Source organism: Triturus cristatus, chromosome 2_1, assembly GCF_964204655.1.
Source record: "Triturus cristatus chromosome 2_1, aTriCri1.1, whole genome shotgun sequence".
In the NCBI taxonomy this organism is placed as follows: Eukaryota; Metazoa; Chordata; class Amphibia; order Caudata; family Salamandridae; genus Triturus; species Triturus cristatus.
In genome coordinates, this window is record NC_140581.1 from 948443823 (window position 1) to 948461917 (window position 18095).

Consider the following 18095-nt stretch of genomic DNA (forward strand, 5'->3'; position numbering starts at 1 on the left):
GTCCATGCACTCAAAACCACCTCCTCCTGGGCAAATGTGTAATCATTATCACTGCACTAATAGCCAGCGTAATAGCCAGCGGTAGATGTTACTTAGGAAGTAACATCCTGGGTGTAGCTGTGTAAAGCAGGGCATCATTTAGGGGCGGCTAGCCCTTGATGCTGCTTGCCACCATAGTGGACTGCTGTGGAACCCATATTTAATTAAGGAATCCGATCACTATGCTGTCCTTTGAAAGTGAGAATACATTTATGTTTTGCTAGGTTTATTAGCATGGGGTTTGTATTGATCGTAGGCAACTAATAAATGATTTTATTTAGGTTAACACTTTCATAAAGAATTGGCTAAGTAATGCAGTGGACCCTTCAGGAGGTTAGAGCCTACCCACTGGAGCTTCCTGAAAAGCCATCCGGGTCCAATTGTGTGTGATATCCCACCCAACAGCCCTATGACTTTAGGAAAATGACACCATCAGTGATAAAGGGGGCTAGAAACAGTTATTTTCCTACACATAATAATTGTTTAACTGACTCATAAATGGCCAGCCATAAGAGAACAGAGATCTCCCTGTCAAATGGCTAGAGACTGACCACCCCAATATAAGGACCTCAGAATTAAGCATAGGAGAACTGCCTCACCCCAGAGTTACCCTAAAGTTATCTCAAGATGGCGGAATTAATTGAAGGTGCAAGAGGAACACTGATGGTCCTCCCAGAAATGAGGAATAACTGGCATAACCGGCTGAATCAGAAAAAATGGGCCACATTCTGAGGGTTAGTTTTAATTTTATCCGGAATTTCACTCTTAGATGGCAGCTGCATGAAGCAGCGGCACTCTCTGGACATAACAATGGGTCTGTGGAGTTAGTCTTTGGTATTCCTGCAGAGTCTGTAACTATCAGTGCTGGTCCCGTGTAAATTACCAAGCACCTTACAATGAGATCTTTACTATAGGCGCGGTCAGACTTTAAGTCTGGGTGGTTTTAAAATACTTTGCATTGGAAAGTGTAGATTGAATTTTTGTATAGGTGTATGTTTAGACTATGTTTAGAAAGGGGTGGGAAAAATGGGGTCTCCCAAAGAATTGGCAGGGGAGTTGACACAAGTAAGGTAATGTTCGCTCATGAAGTTGCAACTTTGTATTTCTTTATATAGCCTGCACTTATGTTTTTTCCATAGATGTGCATGCATTTTCTTCTCAATTTTTTTTGGCTTAAATGTGTAATTGAGGTGGAAGGGTACCTCAACCCTCGTATTTCTTGGGTGGTGGGTGGAGTTCTTCAACTGGGTTGTTTTTTTACTGTGCACTAAAGAATTCGAAAAAACGGTAACATTTCTGCCACTAGTACTCGTGACGAATTTGCCCTGTGGAGAAAATAAGGGGATGGAGAAACACGCATGGAAAGCGGCTGATTTGTGTGCATTTCCACTCACGCTCTGTGAATCGGATTACATAGGGAACTCGGTAAAAACCGAAGCAGCAAACATGTCTTACTTTACAAATTGTCTTTGTGATCGGGCCCTACATAATTAGGCGCTTAACTGCATAGCAAGACAAACAGCCATAGCAAGTGGAGGTGGTTTTAATAAATTGCACTTGCATCACGATATATTAGAACTAAAGCCTGCCTCGTGAGAACAAAGGTCCATCGCATTATGAATAACTTGCTCTTGGCCCCCACAAGTCCGTTCAGAATAATTGCTAAATTCATTAGTGTGCTGCCTTTTGCCTGACCCTGTCTGCCTGTTCATGATACTTAATATACAGCTGCTTAAAATGCTAGGCGCCTGGGATTGAGAGGCAGACTGGCATTTCTCCCACTGTAATGGTTCTACCCCTCAAAAATGCTGAACTTTGTATCCCTCAACAAGTCCTAGAACTCCTCCAAAGTGTTAACATTTTCGGGTGCTGAACAAATCGGAGAATGTTTCAAACAAGGGGGTGCAAAACTTTAAAACGGTGTGCCATTTTCAGTTTTGATCGAATAGCAAACAAGGACAGTAAATGAAAGGTGGGCATATGAAAAGGGAAACAGGAGAAACAAGGCTATTTTGTCATTGCAAAATAAGAAAGTACTCCTAAAATGAGAGGCAAAATTACAAAAATGTATAGGTGCACGCTAGAGTGGTCCCTTAATGCCATTTTGAGAGGGGACAGAAGTTTCCATAAAATTCAATGTAATGTGGAAGGCAGGAATTTAACGAGTGTGCGTGTGATTTCAAAGACTATGGGGCATATTATCAGGAGATATATCGCTGCTTTTACGGCACACAGCGCCGAAAAAGTGGCAATTTTTTTATCTCAATATTATCAAGGCGTCGCTATCATGCATTAGCGCATGTTAGCAGCCGATTTTGTCACGCATCTCATGACAGCGATAGATATCGCTAATGAGATGCAAAGTAGGTGTTCCCTCCTAAGACAACATGAGAAAAGATCGCAAAACCAACATTGCGGTTTTAACAACACGGCCCCTGAACAGCGAAGCGATAACAAAAGGCGCGCTAAGCCCCCATTATTGCATGATTCTAACACCTGCAAAAAACCTGACATTGCCTATGGGAGGTGGATTGTATGGTTAGGTACACACTATCTTATCAGCGAGTTTTTCTATTATCGCTGCTCAGTCATCTCTGGATTCCTCGCGATCGCTGGAATTCTTATCGCCTTTGAGACGAGTGGCGATGAAATCCAGTGATAGACGGTGATAAGAAAAACAGCGCTAAGCGCGCTTTGCGATAATTATCGCAACTCGTTGGTAATATGCCCCAAGATCTCCTGGGCAAAAACAGGAGGAGTTTGTCCCAACAAAACGGCCTGAAATTCAGGAATGGCATGAGTAAATTTGTAAGGCAGAAGAGATGTGTTCACATTTGCCAAATACGTTCCTTTTTAATTTTGCCTCACAGCTCAAATAGTATAGTAGCATTGATCTTTCCTAACTTATTCAGAAACTTATCAAAAAGTAGAGAGTATGAAGCAGGGGTGCAAACAACCATTGTTCCCCTCAAAGTCCATTATGCCCCCCCTCCACCTCCATCAGTGCTGTGAGTGCATAATGGTCGTATTAGTATGCCAGTACTCTGGGGTTAAATTCTGAAACTGCCCGGGGTGTGCCGCCAGCAACAAGGACAACTTTAAAGTGTTTACGTGGTATTGTTACACGGTCACTTTTTTACAAAACTGCTGCAAATCGTACAAGTTTTTTTGTAATACCATTTTCGGTGTGTACGATTCACAATGGTATTTGCTCACCTTGAAAGTGCAAATTCTAGGTATGTGGATTATTATTGTTTCAACTGAATCCATGAATCACGGAAAATGTATCCACCAGGATGTTTTTTTAGGTCTCGGCTGGCGAAAGCAGCGCGCATGCGCTGCTCTCGTCATACAAGAGCTTCTTGGAATCAATACAGATTCCAAAGCTCTCGGAGGCGGAGTTGAAGCCCCGCCCATCTTCCTCATTCGCTGGTGTCATCTTCTATGCAAAACGCTGTCTTCTGATTGAAAAGGAGGCTTCTTAGTCCCTCTTTGTTGCCGCCTTGTCTCCTTTTGGCCCCGCTCCCCGGGATTGGATCTTTTACAGGCGGCAGTACACACACTCCTTCATTAGTCCCTACGCACTTTTATTTCCTTATTCGGCTTTGCAAAAGTTAGCTGCGTGTTTACTTTCGCATCGCGCTTTCACTTAAAGTAAAAGCGTGATGCGAAAATAAACACACGGCTGCCTTTGCGTTGACACGAACAGAAACGCCGTATTTCCATAACAACTCAGGCCTGAGAACTGGTATTGAATTTGCTGTTTTTGAAGGCTGTGTCATTTTGGTGCCTCTGAGGGCGCGTGCGGGAAATGTTGCCTCGCTGCGAACTCATCGGGATGTGAATGTTCGATACTTTAGGGGTGATAATTAATGGTGTCCCTTTTCTATTTCTATTGAGCCTTGTCGTTCTTATCTTCTATGCTTGGCATTCCTGAAAGAGAACTCTTTCTTTGATGTATCTCAAACTTGCATTAGAAAATTATTGGTTCCTTTGTACCGGCTACGGCGAAGCTGAGCTGCCGTGTGTGCAGGGCGCGGAACTGCCCCTCCCCCGCCGTTTATTCCCAGGTGCAGGACATTCCGTGAGGCTGAAGGCGCACCACCGAAGCCGTCGCGGCGGCTGACTGTCCCTCTTTTGTGTGCGTTGAGCCGCGCGTCAGTTGGCCTGAGGAGGACAGGACCCCCTCGGCAGGTGCCGAAGCTGAGAGGAAGCTGGGATCCCCGAAAGCCTGACCCACTCCCAAGCAACGAGGGGCGCAGAGCGTACTGCCCCAGGTCTGCTGACGCTGCCTGGAGTCCAGAGAGCCACCTGCGAGTAGTCTCAGAGGTAGTTCCTCCTCTCTTTTCCCTGCTAGACAATCCCCTTCCCTGTTTCTTCTAAACATCACCTCTTCTGTATGATCGCTTAGTCACCCCAATAGACTCCCCCCAAATCATTGCTATACTTTTCTCTTTTCGTTGACAGACCATTTTCCGCTGTTCTTCGTTAGCAGGTTATTTGTATCTAATGCTCTTTTCCTCGATGTGTATCACCAACCCTATCTCTCTTTTGCTGGTTGACCCGAGTGGGATTCCTCTTTTCGTCCTCTGTTTTCCCTGGTGGATTCTCCCCTCATTTCAATTATTGTCTGGTGCTCTGCGGATCTTGTGTCATTGATCTTATCCTGGTGAGGGAGGGCATTGATCGCTGTAGGCGAAGCAGAATGCAAAAGCAGAATCCTACAACATCTAAAGCTTAGAGAGGAAAAGGGGAGGGGATCTTGCTCTTTAAACCGAAAGTGGGGGAGACGTACCGCTCGCCACACACATAGGATGCCAGGAAGTCGCTTTCCCCTGAAACGCAAGTGACGTCACTGCTAAAGCATTACCTCTTACTGAAGCCAGGATGATCATAATTACACCACAATGCCAAGCCTTATGTGACATACATTTGTATTCTTAACTAAATCTGCCGTGACTTTGCATTAATCCTTAAGGGAGAAGGGCTGCCAGTGCCAAAAAGAGTTGTATACTGTGCACTTTCCTTGTTGATTAATCCACTTATGGGATACAACTTTTTTTTCTCTGTGAAATGTAAATAATGTGAAGCCCCCAATAAAACATGGGAAATACCTTAGTGTATGTATATCCATATATACATTTTACTTTTGTAAAATCAGACTTGGATCCACATTTTAACAAGCATTAAAAATGCAATAGGTCTCGTCTTTTATTAAGTTAACGCCATTTGCTTTGCTATACAATACCATTAGCAAAGCAAATGGCTTTAACTTAATCAAAGGCGAGACCTATTGCATTTTCACTGCTTGTTTTTAATTGTAAATGCTCAAGTGGCATAAATGTGGGTGTTCTGGAAAGGACACTTGTCAGTAGGTGATCGCTCTCAAACTCATAAGTTTGTGGTCATCCACATACCCTTGGGGAGAGGTTCCTACCTGGAGACAAATGCAACTTTGTCCCTGCCAAAGAAAGAACTAACAGTGCTTCCTGGGTGTGTATACACAGGCAACACACTCTTTTTAGGTCTCACCTAGCGTTGCAGTGCATGCGCTGCTCGCTTGCGAGATCTATTGTTGTTGGTTTTCGGTAGGGGTTCTTTGGAAGTGGGGTGAAAGCTCCACCCATGCTTTTAATTGGCGCGCGTCATAAACTGTCGCTTTTTACTGGAAGTGAGGCTTGTTTGATCCCTCCCTCTCTCCCTTTTGCCTCACCCACCCGGACTGGAGATTTTGCAGGGTGTGGCATGTTTTCATGTTATTGCATGTTACACGGTGTTGTAATTGAACGTGTCTGTGCTTGTTGGCAGGTATGTGCGCACACCGATGCAGTGACAGGATGTGGCTCGGAGATGCTTTTGTGCTACGTGTTTCCACGCTCCCACACATATATGTTGAGTCCATGAAGCGCTCACCAACGCAGGGACAGGATGTGGCTCACACGTTGATTACATCGGTAGAAACACGGATGTTTCCGCAGGTCCCACTTGCTATATTTACACGCAGAGCTTTTGAGAAACGAATGAAGCGAATGGAATTATATTAGATTTGCTGCTTTTGTAAGTTGTGCGGGGATGTTTCGCTGGCACTGGCTCACCGAGGGCATTATATAACCTCTTAATCAAATGAGCAGGTCGGGCGCCCGCCCTGCAGCGTCGGCGTTACTTGTGCAGTCAACTGTTGCACGCCGAAGATGGGCGGCTCTGCTCGTGAATGTCAGGCTGGCTCGTCACATCAGACAGGGACACATCGAGGTCCTTCTGTGCAGTAATACAGAGAACTGAGCAGCCCCCCAGCCCCTCCTCTCTCGAACACTCTTGACAATGTTAGCTGCGGTGACATCACCGCGCAGGCGTGGGCCCTGCTTCACAGTTTGTGTGTACTCTATACCTCACTTCCTAGCTGCCGTAGCATGAACAGTTACATTACGAGCCAGGAAATGGGAGCCAGACGCTTCCTGGACCTTGGATTTCCGCTGTCGGCGTGTTTTCGGGGTGTATTTTGCCTTTTCCCTACAGTTTGTGATAACCTCGGCTGGGCAGTGCTTGAAAGGTTGTCAGCAGCTTTGTGTTTCCTCTTCCAGTGTATGGCTCTTCTCCTGCACAGAGAGCACCCGGAGCCCGGCACCGGGAGGCTGCACTCGAGGTAAGACTGCCCTGCACCCCTTTCCGCTGTATGCCTAGGTCTTCCGGTGATCGCGAGGTGCCCTACCTCCCGTCATAGCAGCTCATACGGTTGTGATTCACGTTGCATTCTGGTTCTTGTAGTGACACCCACAAGAGCCAAAATGCAAATTAGTCGCCCACAATTGAATAACCTACTAAGAACAACTTAAGATTTCTAAGCACATCGATTATAAAGCCGTACATTCTAGTATGGTCATGTTTTCTTTTACTAATTTTCCCATTTGTTCAAACGGAGGGGCGTGGAATACTATGTTGAGGCAGTCCCACCGTAGCCCAGTGGGGCAATGAGCCTGCTGCAGAATTCATTTACCCTTAAGTTTTGAAGTTTGGATCTCAGTGAGACTTGCTCAGTTTTTCATCCTTCTGAAGTAGATAAAATGGGCCATTTACCACAACATTCAGTGCTTGGAGGCAATTCAGATTGAAATATGAGCTGTAAATGGTATTCATTATAACAGAGAATAGATATGGCACAGGGCTAAAAGTCACTATAAAAACACGCTTCATTGTTTATAGAATTAGAGCACGCTCACCTGGGTGTGCAGAGATACTGTCCACAGTGTTGATATGTGAAATAGCACCTGGCTGGTTTTTGGTGATCCCTAACCTTCATTCATCACCCCAATTCCCACCTTACTTTTCCAGTGCTTTGGATTTCAGAGAGAACCTATTGTGAGCCAACCGTTGTCTTCTTTCAACAGACACTGCTGTTTCTGGTGCACCTTGCACGATTCGTTGCATAGCTCACTAACGAAAACTAAAGTCCTGCCAACTTGTAGTTATCCGGCAGACCTAAAAAAGGTGTTGTTGCTGCCAAGCTCAGCGGTACTCATGTCAATCTTCTAGAAAGGATGAAAGCTTAAGTTGTACTGGATTATGGAAGAACACCGCTCTCTGTAACATTCACACATCCCACTGAGCTACTGTGTGAAAAATGCTCTTTGTCTTCATAACGTCTGATAACATCTGACAGGCGCAGAGACAGCTGGCATCTGACAGACGCAGAGACAGCTGGCATCGGACAGGTGCAGATACAGTGCATACCACAATTGCAGAGAAAGATGGCATTTCCCAATTGCAGGGAAATCAGGCCCTCACTAGTACAGGAACCACTGCATTTCATATGTGAAGGGAAAGCATTCCCTCGCTGGTGCAAAGGCAAGCAACAGTACAAGGACATGCCGCCAGCGAGTCACTAGCACTCATAACTACAGCGACAGGCAATTCAACAGCACGTCCCACGACACATGCTGAACCATCACGCCCAATACCACACATTTTCCAACTTGGTTTCCTACGGTGGGCACGGCGTTTCCCACAGAATTATACATTTGCCACACTTGCCTCATAACCATCTTCTCCTGCAGAATTTTTCTTTTCTTCTCGCATAATGTAGTCAACCCTGTCAATTTCATTCCATCTCCTATGTGTAAGAGAACCTGTGGCTGCACATTGAGAAAGAACCTGACTGAAAACGTTGTGATGTTACACCTATATTAACTGTGCCAGAAAACACAGCTTACACGATCAGCTGCCACCTGTGTTCATTCTAGTGCGCGAGATTGGTTTGCAGCTTTATTTCGATTCCACTTTCACAACCTGCGGCGCAGCGTTATCCTCTAGATCATAGCGTCTATGCTGTGTAAACCACTTATTAGCTCTCCATGGTGCATGTCGGTAACACAACCTGAGCGTTTCCGGTTTTTTTTAGATACATGCAAAATTGTAATTACAATGCCAATAACTCTAACTCTAACTGATGCGAGACCTGTTGCATTGCAAATGCTTGTTTAATGTTGGTTTTAACAACAAGGGAAACGGTTTGTCCTCTGGAAGCTATATTTATCTCTGTATTGCATTCCCTTGTTTCACAACTGTTTTAACAAAGGTAAGAAATAATAAAATAGTGAAATGCACTGCCTACATTTTCATCTTTGTTCACATATATTTTGTACATGTAAGTACTGACGGAAATCTATGACTGTCATGGAGATCCCAGGAATACTATGGGAATTCGACACTTCATTACAAGTCCGAAATTTCCTTTAAACAGGAGTCATTTCTGACTAGTTCCCTCATGCCCTTCCTGAAATATGCCAAATATTTCTACATAGACCATGTTTTCTTATTTTACTTTTTAACAAGTTGCTTCCTTCAAAATGATAGCTTTGCCCCTATTCTTTTTCCTCACCTACATCTCTTATTACAGCAAGTTTAGAGGATAAGGCATTGGATTTGTACAGAGCTGAAGAAATAAGCATAGCAGTGCTGTGCCTTTGTACCTCAGTATTGATCCCTGCCATGGGGCCATGAGGTCTTCCTATTCTCGAAAACCATTTTCCAAACAAACGCCGGCCAACCATCATTAGCAGAAGAGCTATTTTTTGCCCTGGGCGCTGTCAGTAGGAGGGGGGCTCTGTACGAGCGCGCTCCAGATCTGCTTTTACTTCTAAAGTGCCGAAGGCGCAGTGTGTGAAGAGGAGCGTGTGCTATTTACTACTGAAAGTTCTCAGGAAGTGTGATTATTGTTCTGTATCTAACCCTCAGGAATACTGGCACTAAGCACTGGTACATCACCCGTCCCTCTATTTATCACAAGTTCTTTGTCAGTAAACAAAAGAGAATGTCATCAATTGCAAGAATAATCAAACAGTGTGAGTAGATTAATGCACCCTAGGGACAATTAAAGCAGTCTTTACTAGATAGTGCATGGATAACATTAAGATATCAAGCCAACAGTCACATCAGAACTAAAACAAAACAAAACTTTGCAATTGTTTGGTAGTGTGTTGTTAGAAGAAGATTACACACGTAACAACTTAAGTAAACATTTGGAAATATTTCTTACCATCTATTCCTGCAAGCAGAACACGTGAATGATCATATGCAATGACATTTGCATATCTATTCTTTGGTTTATTCACTTCAAGGTTGGAATGCTCCCATGTAAACTGCTGCCCAGGGTCGATTGACTACAGAAGGAAACAAAGGGTGAACAAGTTGTAAGATATCAGTAGATGGGCCTTGTACGAGGAGAGCACGTTTCAACATTTCAGCTCCTCACTGCCGCTCAGTGCTTAATTTGTAAATGAAAGAATGCCGGTGCTCAAAGCTCTCCTCTGAAACATGCAACCAATGTGCGAGAACAGAACACTGAGACTGCATAATCCTAAACGCACCTTAGACTTTTTAAATCAATTTACAGCCACTCCCTTTTCCTTCGGATCACTCTTGCAGATTCTCGCTTTCTCCCTAAGTGTTGGCCCCCCGAAAAAAGTGCTGGGACCGTCCACCGGCAACCACCAGCTCAAATTAAGCACTGCTGCCACTGTGTTGGTGACATTATATACATTGACTACCATACACTGATTAACACGAACAATCTAAAGGTACATACAGTTAGACAAGTCTGTGATAAAAAGTATGTAGTTTTGGTCTTTTATTTACATACAGCATCTATTGGGTTTTGATCATTCCAGACTTGAAAATATTAAAGGATCTTGCGGTTAATCTGCAACAGTTAAGGGCAGACGTTCCTCTGCACAGGTTGTATCGCCAATTTCATCTCATCAAATACAACCTGTTCACCGAGTATGTATTTTGTTTTGATTTGGTCATCCTATAAATCATTATCTATTGTCACAACACCTAGGACACGCAGTACATTGTTTTACGTTCAACTATCTGTTTTTTCTGCACTTATTCTAATATTTACTACAGTACTTATCATATTATAAAAGGCTACAATAGATGGACAAGGAAAATTATTCAAAGCAGAGTTTAGTGGTCTTCACTCCTTGACTTAATCTCATTAGTAACAGTAATTTGATTGGCAGTGAGGTTGTACATGTAGAAGATGGGACAAGGAAGTAGGCCTAAACCAAAAATCATGTTTCGCCGAATTCACACACAACTCCCAAAGGCGACAATGTGAAGGAAAGATCTTGTGAAATATTAAGCACTACTTGTTATACCTAAAATATGCCCTAACCAGAAAAAGTAATAGTTTTATTTGCAAAGATTCAACCGAATATTTAAAATTATTTAAACAAATTGTTCATAGTTGTGGCAATTGACATTATATTTCCTCCTTTAGATGATAAAATGTAAAATCTGAAGGACAGGTAGCTAGGAAACCTAAACTATGTTAAATTCTCAATAAATACATTAACAAATAAAGAACAAGCAAGCTTCTTGGTTTCCAGGTGGCTGTTAAGTTCTGAATACAGAATGTGTGAGCATTGAATACACAATGGAGGTTTTTAATAAATGTTTGCTTATGTATTTTGTGTCTGCTTTTTTTTGCAACTTCTTTCTAGCAATTTGTGATTTGCTGTGATACAATTAACATATATATGGCATTTGCTCAGATAAAAGAATTAAGTGAAGGGAGATGAAATGCAAGTGTTCCTTTAGAATCCTTCTCTTAAGAATGTGCAGGAATAGTCATTGGAGTATACTATACAAAGAGGATTGTGGGGAATGCTAGGCATGAAATATCCTAGGGATGAATGGTAGGATTAACAAGACATAGCACATCTAATGAAAACTGGCTGACTCTGACAGAAGCACGTATATGTCTGTAAAATCACACACTAGCAAAACAAGGATAAAGAGCCAAGTTGATGACGCTTAATGCACTTTAAGTGCTTTTATTAATCTTTACAGTAAATAATATTTAGTATACGGTCTATACAGTATGTAATATATATAGTGTTCACAACGCATTCGTTTTTCTTTTTTTGTGACATTGTGGAGGACTGCGTGCTGACTGTAAATCAGTTAATGGAGTACTGGTGTGCGCGTATACCAAGTCTGCTTGGGCGGCACCAGGGACGTGCGCCACCTGACCTTCCATTTGGAGGCCTTTTCAGTAGTGTGAAATGCTGACATGAAAGGTGGTGCTCGTGCTGATACAATCCTGCAGACAAAATTCCCGTGATCGCCTGTCAAGCCTATGCTGGAAGCAGGTCTCATTTCATTGGAACGCAATGCAGAATACTAATGTGATTTATGGTGGTATTTTTGATAAAGCTACCATAGATAGCAAAGTTATTGTATGATAAACATGACAATTTGTAGTGTTGTGTAAAAGCCTAAATGCACTTACTAAAACACCGCAATGTCTTCTATCAGTTTATGGGTAGAATTTTGACTGAAATTGCATGCAATAGTAAATGGTTGACATTAAGCAAAATACTAAAAGGGTAAGCAGAAGGGGAACACCTCTTACAACTGTTTACATTCCTCATTTAGTTTCATTTTTAGGACTAGAGTTAGTCAAGCCCTTTTCATTTTACTAAATGTATATGCATATATGCAAACTCCCTCTTAATCCATTGGTTTCTTGTTGTGTTATTCCACCCACTACAGCATATAGCATGCAAAAATGGGATGGTCAACTTAAGCCATTAACTTACTAACTTCACTGTAAGTGACAGCATTTTTCTCTTTCACACGGAGCACAACTGCACACAAGGTAGGTCCCTTCAACGCCAAGAACCACTATGGAAAATGGTGCTTCATAAGGCCAATTACATATTTTTTGATTTTAGCTAATCTTTTTGAGGTGATAAGGGCCCAGTAGCTCTTCAAAAAACACAATTTTACAAAAACATGAAAACACAAAACAAGCATTAATAAAGCAAAAAACAGGCAACCTTTTGGCTTTGCCTATACTTGTTATTAATAGCTGCCCCTACTTATTTTTTAAAATTTAGAATTGTTCTTCACATGAACTTAAGACTCCCGCTTAGGTTTTATGCGTTCTGAGTAAATGTGTTGCTCTCTTCTGTACACATCCTGCTCCTCACCTTTCCGCTAATCTTGCAGATTGATATCTGAAATCTAATCACACTGTCCTCATGTTAAGTGCAAATTCTTTTTGTTAGCAATCCTGCTTTTCTTTGTAAAACTGTCCACTCCATCCATAATTTAGCCTGCTCCGCTCTTTAACTTCCCAACCTCTGCAAATGGACAATTAAAGAGTTGAGAAATGCAAATTAGGAGTTGAGTGGTGCAAATAACAAGGCCAGGGGGCACGGCTACTAAGGAGACCAGCAGTGAGAATAGGACAATTAACACAATGAACCAGACATTTAAGAAGATGAGTAATGCAGTTATTGAATTCTTCAGGGAAGTGAAAAAGTGGTGAGTAGCAATTAAAAGATGAAGACAGAAAACAATATGAATGATCAAGTCATTTAATGAGCTGGGCAAGTATGAACAAGCATTTGCAATGCAATAGGTCTTGCATTTGGGAGAGTTTAAGCTATTGGCATTGTAAATGACAATGCATTTTCATGTATCTGTTTTTAAAATTAACACATAAATAAAAGGCATTGTCATTCTAAATGCCAATAGATCAAACTCTCGTTAATGTGAGACCGATTGTATTGCAAACAAGCCGCCGCCATTGTCCTGGTCTGCTTGGAAAGTGAAAGGCTGCATGGTGCGCTGAATGTTGCAGGAAAGCACATCATGCCTGCAGTAGGACAAAACTCATTAAAGAAAATAGCGCTTACAGACTAAATAAAGCATCTAGTGTAAAACCAGAAGTAAAAGGGCCAGTCTTCATGGGAGGTAGCAAATGAAGATAAGGCGGTATACTAAGGAGGGACTAACAAGCCTATTAATGAATCAGAAGCCAGCATTTACAAAGGACAATGACAGAAGTCAATGAAAAATATGGGCGGACACTGGGCGGAGCTTTAAGTCCATACTCTAATACAGCATGTCTCGAAGAGCAGCGCAAGCACTGCCCAGGCTCGACCTAAAAATAGAGGGTCCACTAGGTGAAGAAATAAGGAATTCCCTGAAAGAAGCGTAGAGGATGGAATTTAAAATGTGGAGAAGGAGGATTAAGAAAACAAAAATAGCAGTCAACTTTAATGGAGCAGTTATTTAAGTGAACAATGAAATAAAGTGGAAAATTATGCCATAGGTTTTTTTTTTAAAGAGAGGGAAGATGTGTTTCACTACCAGAAAGGAAGGAGGACAATTGAAGAAAGTAGGAGCATTAAGAGAAGGGTGCAATATGGTTCAAAAAGAGCAGGGCTGGTAGAAGGTGGGCAATTTAAAAGAAGTGTGGAAGAGTGTGATAAAAGGCAAGCGTTGCAACAAACAAAAATGCACAATGAAAATATCAGCATGACAGCGAGAGGAAACAGTATGTTAAAAAAAAAGCAACTTAACATGTAAGAAAGTGAATGAAAAATGTATAGAATGTAATCATGATAGGATATTGGCCAAATGTAGCACTACAATGACGCACTGTCACTGGAAACACATTAGGTGCATACTTTTGTAATACCGTAATGTAGGACAGATTAATAAACAGGAGCACATTTGTTTGTTAAATGAAAGCCCTGGTGGTCGTGAAACATGGAGAATATGGGTTTGCTTACCAAGGACTTGTGGGGACTACTTACTCAGATCTGAAAAACTCTATGATCTCTTCTCGCCTATTTTAAAAAGGAAGTAGAACCAAACATGAAGAGTGCAGTTCCCAAGTCACATCATGTTTTAGAAGCTGGTGAGGTACGCAAAACTAGTACATATAGCCATACATGAGCCTCCTGTGGAATCTAGAATCCAGTAAAGGGAGGGCAGCGGCAGTATGGCCGTATTAATCATGTGGAGGTTTTAACACGAGTCCAACAGCTGCATTCTGGGAACAATGCGGTCTTGACAGGCCGGTTTTGAAACTCCAATAGAGTACAGTTTTACAACTGAGCCGAGACACATCTAAGACCGTCGAAGCCAATATGCTGAATGCAGGAGTCAAACATTAAAAAAACCCATAGAGTACTTGAAGGGTTAAAGCAGAAGGATGAAGCGGGTGAAGGGTATTCTCGAGGATCGACTGGTCAAAAGAGTAGGGCTGTAGACCTCCCTACCGCTGATAATCATCACTTCTCCCTCAATATATCAGTGTATATATCTAATGGGTACATAATGTCATTAGGCCCCATTTTATACTATGACTGAGGGAGGCATTATCCTCCCTTCAGCACGGTTCCACCTCCCCTCCTCCAATCACAAGGTGGTTTGCATGTGATGGTACTGCAAATCAGATGAATTCTCCCCCATTTGCCCCTGCCAGTGATCTCCAAAACACCCACCATTTATGGATCGGGGGTTGGCTCTTGCTGCCTGAGTAAGGAAGAGGATAGTGTGGTGCCAGAGGAGCTTTCCAGCTACAGTTGGAAGTGTGGCGACAGAGGAGTTCAGTAGTTTGAGCCCCGGGGAGAGCACAAGGGTACTGTGGTTCTCCCATCCATTTCCGTGGTGCCTTGGGTAACCCGAGAACTGTGTACTCTCCAGATCTCTCCTGCACCACTGAGCATTTGCTGTGACTGTCACTGTGGGAGAGAGCCAGTGGGATTGCCGGGGGACTGTAGAATGCACACAAATTAAGGATTTCACCAGACAGCAATGCATGGCCGGCAGATGCTTCACAGACATTGGCAGGGCAGTGCTTGTTGTACAACGCCCGTTTCCCACAGCCCTGTTTTTTGTCCCGCTACAGCCAGGCCACCATTGAAACTGGAGGCAATTACCACTGGCGGTCATGGCGGGATATGGATGGAGTTTAGGCCTGATCTGAAGCGGTGCCTCCACTGAGGCGCAACAGGAGGCCCACTGATTTTTCAATTACGTGAAGTGCAAGCAGAAGCTTTCTTTTTATTGGGTGCACTTTATGAAATTCATTTTCACTCGCCTACTATAAATAATTCATCCATACTTGACAATTTATTAGACAGTGTTGGGTCCAAAGATTACTTACTAAAGGAACAGTAACATTTGAAACCAACTCTGCATATCATTACTATTAGAAACATTAATGCTAAGATGTTTGCGACCAAGTCGTTGACTCATCAGTAGGCATGTATTCAATTTAACTGTAGGATGAATTACATATTATCCCTCCTCAGTTTAATGCCAGGATATCGTAACCAAAATATAATTCAACAGAAACATCGTGGCCCAAACGTCTTTTACAAAAATACCCACCTATTGGAGTTAATGAAAAATCTACATCCAATGGAAACGCATTCTTGCAAACAATATTTTGGACAGGATAATGCAGTTACTCTATTGCTAGTGTATACTCAGTGTTAAATCCCTAATATTAAATCAAAATTTTAGTTTGCTTAACAAGAAATTCTTTTCTACAGCAATGTCTACCTAGTGAATAGTTCTCGTGCACTGAAACACTATTCTGCTCTAGAAACAATTTTATGAGGCGAGCGGATTCGGATTGAGAATGGCCAATGGTCTTTTTTTTATATAGAACTTTGATGCATTAACTTACAGGATAAAGGAAAAATGGGTCAGTTTTCCCAGCTGAATGACTTTTCAGTGCATTACTGCTGGAGTGACATAGGATGACGTTCGTAAGTAAGCCTGCTTGTAAGAGGAACCACTAATGGCAAGGATGGTATGTGCTGTGAATGCTGATGGAAGCTGTTTTCCCATGCTAGACTTGCCCTGACCTACATTTCTCTGCTGCTGGAGCTCTGAGTGCATAAGACTCGCGTTGTAAAGTAAAACATTTCAGATCAGGTCTGTGAGCGGGAGATTGAAGCATGCATGGCCGGATCCATGTTCTCCACTGTGGCATAGACACTGTAGGGAGTAGAGCTGTGCAAATACCACAATCCACTTACAAACATTATGCATGCCAGAGAGCATGTGTCCTGCAGAGTGCAGGAGCGTGTTTCATGGGTAGGAAAATGGAAGGCAACACCTACCAGTTCTTGGGTGCTTATAGAGGAGAGGGGACTGGAGAAATATTTCCCCATAGAGAAAAAAGAAAAAACATGTTTGAAATGGAAATGCACAGGTCGGGTGCCCCTCCTCTGGACAATTGATAAGAGCAAGTGCAGAGGTGAAGCACTTAAGGGAATATACGATTCGCTTAGTGATCCATGCGTCATCCTAGGTGATTTTGTGAAATTCGTGGAATTTCTGCAGAGGCAGCAAGTTGGAAATGGTGTTGGAAGCTCAGACTGGGACACAGAAGAAGAGACGAAACTGATATGAACACGGTTTTGTCTCATCAGACCAGGGAGGCATACTTATGCAGTTTTACCTTTTGCACTCGCCCTTACTGTGTTACTTATCAGAGGCAGCTGTTGTATCGACATTGCAGGAAGGCCAGTTGTGGCATGCACTAGTTTACACTGCTATAGCATACTATAGCATAACATTCTTTGAAACCTTAACTGCCGCCAAAATGAATGGGGACCACGCATCAGACCGTATTAGGCACTCAACATGCAAGTAAAATATGACGTAGACTTGCTATTTCAACCAAATCATTGTAAACTTTAATTAATATTCAGTGTTATTACCCTCCCACACTAACGACTCCCAAACGTACTTCCTTTTAATAGTTTTTGTACCCCTTGGTTTCTTTTGCACATAATCTGCTCTTACTACTGATTTCAAAGTTGATCCCTACTGATATGTATTTAGTTTTGCTTACTGTTTATCGTATTTAATAATATATGTTGTTTATTGAAAAGATTTGAGCTTAAAATATTTCTTGCATAGTCGTAATGAAATGTCAACAGTTTCAGATAAATAAATATCAAAGTATGCATGTGATTAGCTAAGCCATACTCTAACTAGAGAGCTGACACCATAAAATCGAGTGTGACATTAGAACACACGTCGGACAAGGGAGCCATTCTAGTCCCTCAAGCTCTGTACATGCCCTTCACCTAATATGGGTTTAATAGTTTCTTCCTTTGACATCATTTCCACTGCAGCATATTCATGGTATATTTGCATATAGGTTTTCAGACTGAGACTTGATTGTTGCGGGGCATCTGGATCATCTGGATATGTCTATTATTTGATTAAACAACATGTGTGTTTGTCCCAGTCACATCAGAGGACATACTACTCAAGTGCCCAGGCGGAGGTGTTAGGGGGGGGGTGCAATAGATATTTACACCAGGTTTGGTGCCCGCTGTGACACAGATCATCATGAGGAGCACATTTTGCACGTGTGCAATCACAAGGTGTTCTCATATTGGAGAGGCATGGGTGGCACCACTTATATATACACAAGGGAACACTGACTTTATGCCACAACAGAGGTGGTACAAAGTCAGTGAGTCACTGATTGCATCTTTTTTATTGAAGAGGGGCTTTGGGGTGTCTTGGACCACCTAAAATCCCCTGAAATGTAGGTGCCATCACCCACTGCACTCGCATGTGGGGGATCCATGATATCTCATTAATATCGTGCCAGCTCTACATTTAAAGGCAAACTGGCAATTTGAAATTACCAGTCCATTTTTCAATGGTGCTCTGCACTGGGGAAAGCCGACTTTTGATATGATACACTATGCGGTCCC

General features: G+C 42.5%; 1 protein-coding gene across 22 annotated transcripts in view; it reads right to left on the reverse strand.

Moving 5' to 3' along the window:
* Positions 1–18095, reverse strand: part of PTPRD (protein tyrosine phosphatase receptor type D) — a 3784543-nt gene that overhangs the window by 135000 nt on the left and 3631448 nt on the right. For all 22 annotated transcript variants that reach the window (XM_085633482.1, XM_085633637.1, XM_085633629.1 and 19 more), the window contains one exon: positions 9572–9695. In XM_085633482.1, the coding sequence (XP_085489608.1) occupies positions 9572–9695 (124 nt within the window). The remainder of the gene's footprint in view (positions 1–9571; positions 9696–18095) is intronic.